This window comes from Phasianus colchicus, chromosome 5 (genome assembly GCF_987193195.1).
Source record: "Phasianus colchicus chromosome 5, bPhaCol1.hap1.1, whole genome shotgun sequence".
NCBI classification, from domain to species: domain Eukaryota; kingdom Metazoa; phylum Chordata; class Aves; order Galliformes; family Phasianidae; genus Phasianus; species Phasianus colchicus.
The window spans coordinates 42,784,381-42,793,972 of NC_143440.1; the positions used below are offsets into that span (position 1 = coordinate 42,784,381).

Sequence of the window (9,592 nt, forward strand, 5' to 3'; positions counted from 1 at the left end):
TTGACCCCCGCCCCAATAGCAGGAGCTGAATTACAGTGAGGGCAGGCCTGCACCACATCCCTTGCAGCTGTAATGGAAATACCACAGGCTCGAGCGAGTGCCCGGGCGCCTATGTGAAGCGTGGAGTGGAGGTCTCTGGCCTTTCGGATCGTCAGGACACGGGACCCTGCAGCCGCATCTGCGGCTGCGTTGCCCTCTGAAAAGAATCCTGGCACATCCGAATGACTTCTTACATGTAAAATTGCTATAGGCTCTACTCGGGTGCACAAAGCATCTTCTAAGATAAGCGCTGCTTCCGTACTAGGGATGCCTTCTTGGCCCATTTTCAAAGCGAGCTTAGCTGCAAAAGCAGAATCTGTGACTATGTTACAGGGAAGGGAGGGCCAATAAACAATCGCCATCGCAACAGCCCTGACCTCGAGCATCTGAACGCTGGCGCCAGGATCTGTGAAGATTATGGAATCCCAGCGACCATTTGTTTCCCACACTACTGCCCCCTGCCCCGTTGATGATGATGCATCGGTAAACAGGGTAGGCCCTTCCACGGGCGAGTCTTGCACCCTGCACCGTAACGACAGCTGCAATGGTCTCGCCAGTTCGAAAATAGGGGGCGAGTCCGCAAATGTGAGAGAAGCTGACGTCCCTTCCACAGCAAGCAAGATGGGCTCTGGGAGCGGTAAAGAATCACGAAATGATGTAGGGAGATAGATAATAGAAGGTTCTTGTCCAAAGGTTCTGACAGCTGTATGACGGCACTTACGAAGAAGTCTAGCTAATATTTCCAGCCAGGAGGAGTACGCACGCGTGGGCTGAACGGAAAAATGCCACCACAATGGTTGCGGTTTGGCTCCCAAGTCATGGCCTATAACAGCAGCCGCCCCACTCTCGCATTTACAGGCAGCCACTTCTAGCTCCTTTCCAGGATCATATCGAGACAGAGCCGATTGACAACAGGATTCTGTTATTTCCTTCCATGCCTCTGCCATTTCGGGCGTGATGGAACGCGCCTCGTTCGGATCTGAGCCCTTAAGCTGCTCATAAAATGGCTGCATGAGGCGAGGAGGGATCCCCAGTGCCCCTCGAATCCACTGTAGGGCTCCTACTAGCTTCTGCACATCCCATAGCGTACGTATCCGGGGTTTGATGTCAACCCCGACTGGGTGGACAGTTTTGTCTCCCAGCCGATATCCTAAAAACTGGACCCCCGATCCTCTCTGGATCTTTTCAGCAGAAATAGTGAAGCCGGCTGATGTCAGGAGCGTCACCACTTGGGCTTCTAATGACTGGAGCCCCGATGGGGTCGGGGATGATAGCAGCAGATCATCCATATAGTGCAGCAGGAGGAACTGCCTAGGGGACTGTCGGACCGGACTCAGAACTCTGTCAATCACTATCTGACAGATCGTGGGAGAGCACGCCATCCCTTGCGGGAGCACTCGCCAGTGATACCGACGAGCCGGGCCTTGGTTATTACGGACAGGAACCGTGAAGGCAAAAGCCTCCCTGTCTTGCTCAGCCAGGGGTATGGAGAAAAAGCAATCCTTCAAATCGATAACAACAACCCCCCAGCCTGCAGGCACAGCGGATAGTACGGGTGCACCCTGCTGAACTGCACCAAAAGGCACTAACTGAGCGTTAACTGCGCGCAAGTCATGCAGCAAGCGATAGGATCCTGACCGCTTCTTTATCACAAATACAGGAGTGTTCCATTGACTAAGAGAGGGTTCTATATGACCTAAGCGAAGCTCTTGCTGTACTAATGCGTGAAGCGCTACAAGCTTTTCTGTCGGTAAGGGCCACTGATCCACCCAGACAGGTCGCACTTCCTGTCTCCAGCGCAGTGGGATCGCATACTGCTCTGACAATTGGCAGATCGTGGCCCCCACTATAAATTGTTATGCCTGCTGCGACACTCCGCAGAAAGTTCCTCCCCAAGAGGGTTCCCGGCACCTGCGCCACTGACGGGGTAAGCAGAACAGGCCTTTCCAGGGAGCCATCCCTGCTGATTACGATAATCTCAACCATCTGGGCGGACCTCCGGGTGGGCGTTGTTCCTCCCACTCCCGCTATCATCTGTGCCGCCCCTGTAGGCCATGTAGAGGGCCAATCGGATTCCGCAATAACCCGATGCGATAGAGAAAGCGCCCGTGTTTGTAGGGTTAACTATAAACGCAGCTGGATTCGCTAGGCCCTTTTCTTTCGCTTTCTCTTTAACTTTAGCCCAGTCAGTAACCAGGCCCCCCCCCGGCCGCGGGCTCCCCCCCGGCCGCGGGCTCCCCCGCCCCGCTCCGCCCACCGCCCTATCGCGTTCTTCAAGGGGCGGTCCTGGCTGAGACGTTTTGTCCAAAGAAGGGCATAAAGACGGAGCAGGGTAAGGCAAGGGCGGGGCTGTCGGCTCACATGACTGACTCGGCGACTCCTTCTTCTCCGTCTCTCCGCCTCCGCTCTCCGCCGTCGGCGCCATCTTTGCCTCGCTGGATCTATGAGAAAGCAAAGACCCGCTCCCGGCAGCCCCCGTCGCGCTCCGGTCCTCCCCGAACCCTCCTTCTGCCTTTGCCGCTTTAAGAGCCTCAAGTATCAAGCCCCACGTTTTAAGCTCTGAGGCTTTTTGGTCGGACATGGCGCGCTGGCACAGCGCCGAAGTGAGTGAGTCCCACTTATTTGAATCGAGCACCTGTTTAGGGGAGTCCAGCTCACCCTCCTTTTCTAGCCGCGATAACACGGTCGCGATCTCCTTCTTAGAAGGAACGGTCTTACCGCAATAACTTTTACAGAAATGTAAAAATACCTTAATTTTAGTTACACACGCGACCTGCCGCCACCTCACAGGTTCCACCGCAGTGTGTCTTCCGTAGGCGACCTGCCGCCACCTCACAGGTTCCACCGCCTTACGGGCACGCCGGGCAGCTACTACTCACAGGGCAGATCACGTCGGGGTCACCACTTGTTGCCGTTCTCTCTGCAACACTCGTTTTCCACCCCATAAGGTGCTGCTTTGCCAGCGAAACCGACCCCATACCAGGTCGGGGCCAAATGCTCACACAGACCCCAAGTATAGGTGAAGCAAAATGGCGTTTATTAAAATGTAGCAGGCACTTAAATATTCTCGTCCCGCTTTGTCTACACCCCTTGCATACACGCTGTCCTATTATGGGACAGCACCTGGCAAGCCCTGAGCATAGGGAACCTGACCCCGTCACACACCGTCTCCTCGCCACGCCTACTACAGAAAGCATAGTCCAAAAATTTACTGCTACCTATTTCTGCTGCATCAGTCTATAGTTATAATTAAAAATAAAAAGATAAATGTGAGGCAAGTTAAAAGTACAAGAAGAGGGTGTTGAATGAAATGAAACCAAATGAAAGTTCTTACATTTTAAAAAACTGTAATTTGAAACTGGTTTTGGTTGTAGTGAAAGAACTACCCTCTAACAATAATTACAGAATTCCATCTTGTTGGCTTTCTTTCTCCAGTTTCAGCAAGTGGTGGGAGAAAAGACTTGATTTGGCTATGATTTAACTTTCTCCCATAGTAAGCATTAAAAGTATTAATAACTATTTATTAAATTGCACTTTCAGACAAATGGAGAGAAAAATTGTTTGGAGATACATGGTGAAAATCCCATTTTGCATGTGATCAGGAAAAAGAAATTGCTCCTGTTCCAGCTTTGTGTATGTGTCTGTGTTAACTTTTTGTAGTCAGCTGGAAGAGCAGTATTGGGGAATTACTGTACAGACTAATTATAAACAGACATTTGACTTGACTTGGATATGTGAAAATTATCAGAATTTTCTTTAATGGCAGCTGGATTATTCTAATATTAGACCAAACAGACTAAAAGTTCTTAGTAAAAAGCTTCTAGAAATTGTAGATATTTATATGTAGGTATATAATATCTATATAATAGATATTTATGTATAGTTCTGACAAAAAGCACAAACAGAAAACTGTAAAAAAGAGCTACACTTGAGCTGAGGAGGACTGTGATTTAGTTTTTCTGGATTATTACATTCTTGACATGCCAGTTTATTCATCTGAGCAATGAAGATAATTAAGTTTATTGATATAAAGTTTTGAGAAATCCTCAGATTGCAATGGTCACCATACGGCAAATCATTGATTAGTAATTCCTGACCACTGAGACATGGTCATGAAACTTGCTTCAAAGTATATTTACCTTATCCTTAGCAATTCTTTTGAAACAAAATTATCTTAATTTGAAACTTCTCATCCTTGCCCTTTTGTCTGATTCTATGAGTTCTGTCAGGAAAACATTATAGTTAATTCTTCATCTAATCATATTGTATGCCTTGCTATAGAATTGATTTTTACTGAGTTTTCCTGTGAATATTCTTAATTACCATAATATTAACTTATTATTCTGCTTCTAATCTGTTAAAAGTTTTTTATATGACTGAGCTTCTTTTGAATGACCAAACTTTTTTATCTGGTTAGTTGGTTTTTGGTTGGTTGTTTTTCTTTTTTTTTTTTTTTTTTTTTTTTGTGTGTGTGTGTGTGTGTGTGTGTGTTTTGTTTTATAGCTTGTTAGGATAAAATCTGTGTGTTAAAAAATGATTTTCTTAGAAGATCTTTGTCTAAGGCCCTGGAATCTCTTTCTGTACCACTTGATTAATATCGGAATTAGTGTCAAAATTAGGCAAACTTGAATATTATCAGCATGACCAGGACAAAGCCTGTGGTATTCTAAGCAGTTTTACAATAGAAGGAATTGTGACACAGTGTAGGAAGTTAATGCTAAATTATAATAATGTTCCTAGAGTTAAAAAAAAAAAAAAAAAGAATAATTTTGGTTTTAAATAATCATCATATATTTTTAAAAGAGGAAACTGGATTGCAAACATGAATAAATTTTACTTATTAGAAGGAATAATTCTGGTTTGATTTTGAAGCTAGCAGAGGATTTTCCTAGAAGAAAACCATGGACAAACACAACAACAATTACAACTTTCTTACTTCATCCAAAAGGCTGAGAACTAATAGAGAATAGATTTAACTATTTTCAGGAATCCAGTTTATGCTAAGATTTTCCTCAGTCTAACATTTAGTTTCTCCAATACATGGAACTTTCCTTCCATATATTTGAAGGTGATGTTAAAGATTCAAAGCGAAAATTAATAGTTAAGCTGCAAGCATACACAGGTAACTGTACCTCTGGTGAAAGCTACCAGGTTAGCATCCTTGGACTATAGATGTCTTTATTTATTCACCTGGTAGGTAAGGCATGATCACTAGCACAGCACATATCTTTGCAGATACAGGCAGAGTAATAGGCCAGCCTCTTATTCTATAAGAATTTATATATAGAAAATTAAAACAATGAGAAACACTATTTCTGAAGAGTAATCAACACTTGCTTTTACTGCCACTTGAAATTCTGTAATACACACAGCTCTAACGTGTGCTAGTGATTTTTCTAAAAATGGGCTACTTTAAGGATTTTGAAACTAATGAAGTTTGACTTCAGCAGATGTGATTTATTTGCATATCTTCTCAGCTATAAACTCTTACTAATAATTTAATTATTCATCAAGACCTGGTTCCTATCCTGTGGAGTTGTTCTTTCAGAAAAAAACACGTGTTCAGTGATGGAGGTACTCTAATAACCAGTTGCTTTAAATGTCTTAATGCTTTTCAAAGTGAAGGTTAGTTGAACAACATGGAAAAAAAACAAGAAAGACAGAAGCTTGGTATAAAAAAAGCTCTTAGTTATGTGTTGATAGGGAAGAGATGCATTTGACAGAATATGAAATAAGAACAATGACTGTAATTAATATAGATCTTGGATTTTCCTTTAAGTATCTGAAGAGGTATGCTTAATGAGAGGAAAATGTGAAGACAGCATGTGACAGGAAGAGACTTTTACAGAGGGTAAAAAGCAAAGAAATAAAACCTTGCAGCAGTATGTTTGGTTTTATGGTCTGAGAAAGACAGTCATGATATCAAAAAGGAAGTTATAAAAGAAAGCCATTAGAAAGAGAAAATGGTGCTTTTCTCACTCAGAAATCTTACAGAAATCAGGTCGTCTCTGCTACCCATTCTCTTCTTGGCAAAGAGATAGGTCGTTGTAAAGGGGGAGCTTACCTGGTTAAATACAGAATAAAGGATAGCTGGCCTACAGAAATTCATACATTTACAATATCTTTTCTGTGGTATATTTTAACAATTTTGTCAGTGACAATGTGGGAAGGGAAGGAAGTGATGATTTCATTGTACTCATTAGATCAGTGAGTCCAGTTTTGTCTCCCCTGTAGAAAATTAAGATATTGACAAACAAGAAAGTTCAATGGAATCCACAAAAAATGTGAAAGATAGAGAACTTGACATGTAAGGAGAAGCTGAGGAAATCCAGGTTCTTTCAACCTGAAGAAGAAGAAATGATTTGGGGAAACCTGGCACGTTCATCAGCAGGACAGAAGAAAGCTCTTTATGAGATGGTATGTGTTTTAAGAATGAGAAACAAACAAATAAAGTGAAATGATGAACTTTAACTCAATATGAGGAAAAGACCTTACTCGTTAAGGACAGTCAAAAACTGACTGCCCAGAGGTGTTCTGCAGCTTCTGTCTTTTTCAAGACCCAGATGCACTAAGGCCTGAAGTGAAAGGTGAGAATGGCCCCATAAGTGAAAGTAAAAAGGCAAGAAAGTTTCACAGTGACTGAGAATAAGGGGGGTGAAGGGGGATAGAGGTAGTTTATAGAGGCAAGAATGGAAAGCTTGTTAGAAAATAAAGGATGGCAGACACTGTGACTGGGATAGTGAGGGGAATGAAGGCCACGAAGATAAGGGTTTGAGAATAGCCAGAGGAGATTTGGCAGGGAGGTGATTAGATGTCCACAGGGCAAGAAGAAACCAGTTTGGGGGATGCCCCCTGAAAGGTCAGAAATTTACAGAGAGAAGGGTCAGAAGGCTTTGTGAGGAAGACAATAAATTTTCATCTCGAAACCCAGAACACATGTGCGAGAGGGGAGGTCTGCATGCTAATGAACTCTCGGGGGTGTAATGAATATGTATCTGAATTCTGGGAAAACTATTGATTATGTATTAGTTCAGCCTATAACTATAGCACGATTTTTCCAGATGGTGTGCAAGTTATGTGGATCTATCCCCCTTGCACCTGGTGTCTGCGCAGCACTGAATAAACCATACCTGCTTTGTAATTTAATTGGGTTACAGAGTTTGATTCCACGTGTCAGAAGAACTTTATCTAGTCTTATTTCTGACTAGTTTGAGCAGTAGATTGGTCTCATGATCTCCTGATCTCCCTTCCAATCTGACTTGTCCTTGTCTTCAGTAATTGTCATTAAGATGTCTCCTGACCTCTTGTGGTCAACCGAGTCATACATCCAAAAAAAAGCCTATTACCCTTTTTACACATAAATGGTTTTCAGAAAATAATTGGGGGACTAAATACAGAGACAAAAGGAAATTAGAAATCTTCTGCTCTTCTTTAGAGTTCTTTTATCTGAGAAACTGTTGAAATCTACATCTTCCATATAAATTCTTCCAATAACTTAATTTTTCTTCCTTTCTTATTTTCTTCATTTCTTGCTTACTTGTTTGCTTCCTTTCCCAAAAAAAGTATTTATTATTATTATCCTGGTTGCTTTTCTGAAAGTAGTTGAAATTCTGGACTTTCACAAAACGTAGCATTAATGATTCTTATTTATTTATTTATTTATTTTTCCCCAGCTCAAAGCCTGATTACTTCCAATTCATAAACTTTCCAGAGCATATGTCTGCACATGTGTTTCATACTTAATATATTCCTTTGCCTGAAAGAACTGTGTGTTTATTGTTGTGGTAATTTTGTTATTTTTTTTTTTTTCTCAGGGCAAGCTTTCTGCTTAATTTAAAATTCCTTATTGTCAGAAGTAGTACCAATTTCTGTGTAAGAAATAAATACTATCTGTTATTTGTATTATGATGTCAATCTCAGCTAAATATTGTTTCTACTTTTGGGGAAAAAAAAAAAGAGATACAAAACTGTACAGTATCGCATGTAATTCACGGAGAAATGGACTGTATAAAACATCACCAGGATATTAAAGAGGTGGATATAGGCAGTGAAGAAACTATTGGTGGACGTTGATCTTGGAAGAGAGCCTAATGATTTGATTTATATCTTTGTGTAGGCAGGAATTGTTCTAGAGAGAGCAAGTGTGAATTTTCTGCCATTTCAAATTGAGAATGAATTTATCAAAGATCTATACTAGTTAAAATCAGGTGGATTTTAACTAGCAGGAACCAAGGTTAGGGCTGTTTTTTATTCCTTTTATTACATATCGTATTAAACTATGTCATTGTCTCCAAAACTGGAGTATGGTCACTTGAATCATTTAAAAGAGAGCACCATAGCAAAATGTTCAGAGTGTAGTATAGGAAAAAATAACTGTACTGGACAGAGAAGAGAGATGAGTGAGGCCTGAATACAAACTGCAAATTGATTCTACAAATACAAAATGACTAGCACAAAATACGAACTTCTAATTAATTAAGCTGCTCAATGACCATGTTCTAGAACCCCCCAGCTGCTTGATAACTAAAAGAATTTAAACATAATAGCACCAATCTTCATTTTACCTCCATAATCCCAAAGTGTTTTTTATGAAGGAATTACCATACAGGCGTTTCTATGTATGTGTTTTTATGAAGGTGCTTTTAAAGCACGTGTAATCTGGAATCTATCCTTAACTTTAATGTTAGCCTGATCTCTACCGTTGTCTAAAGGGTAATAATGATCATTTGTTCTTTCTACATATTGCTTTTGCATAGACTAGTAATAAACTTTTTTTTCTAAAAAAGTTTCTTTAATCTCCACTTAAATTATTTCCAGATGTTCCACATGAAGTAAATATGCTTTCTGTTTCCCCTATTACCTTAATCCACATCTTACCCTGTAGACCTCAGACATTCTAGCAGTAAATCAAAGTCTTTAGTCACAAGTTTGCATAACACAGCCTTCTATCAGAAAATAAATTAATCTCTAATCCATGTTTTATCGCATATCAATATTTCCTATCTCACATGCATTTCAGTTTTACCAGGCACAAAATATAACATATAACATCTAGTAATGAATTTATCTTTCTGGTGTCTGCAAAGAAAAAAAAAGGAAAAAAAAAAAAAAAGAACATGCAAGAATGGCTCTGCAACATGAAATAATATTTTATTTTCTGGACTATTTTAACTTTGATTGATATACAAAGAAATAATTTCATTATAATGTACATAAACATGCGTATTTTCTACAACCATATACTCAAATAATATAGTTTAATAGTTGCTTTAATTCATGCTGAAAAATACACCTGTTCTTGTGATTAATAAAATCAGTGTAGAAGAGGTTGTTGTCTACAACTTTACTACATTAATTGCTACAGAAGTTAAACTGTGGGAGGTAAAGCAGGAAGTGATTTCAGAAAAAGGAAATTAGGAGTTTCCACTTAACAACTCTATTCAGAGCAATTGAAAAGCATCCTGTGAAGCTGCATTCTATTTCATAGGTTGGCATAGATTGCTGAAATAGAACTTTTCGTATATGGTCTCTGGAACTGTGTTCATAGTTTATG

At 40.8% G+C, this 9,592-nt stretch overlaps 1 protein-coding gene across 1 annotated transcript; it reads right to left on the minus strand.

Annotated features, from left to right (window-relative positions):
* Positions 1-2,000: 2,000 nt before the first annotated feature.
* LOC149917883 (uncharacterized) lies at positions 2,001-3,058 on the minus strand. Its single transcript, XM_090141477.1, has 2 exons — positions 3,020-3,058; positions 2,001-2,910 (listed from the first exon to the last, which is right to left on the minus strand). The coding sequence occupies exon 2, from the start codon at positions 2,618-2,620 to the stop codon at positions 2,018-2,020; it is 603 nt and encodes a 200-aa protein (XP_089997603.1). The 5' UTR covers positions 2,621-2,910; positions 3,020-3,058; the 3' UTR covers positions 2,001-2,017.
* Between the last annotated feature and the right edge of the window lie 6,534 nt (positions 3,059-9,592).

What these genes read in the sequence shown, in the direction of transcription:
- LOC149917883 (XM_090141477.1), bottom strand. Translation starts at nt 2,620, where the DNA reads ATGTCCGACCAAAAAGCCTCAGAGCTTAAAACGTGGGGCTTGATACTT.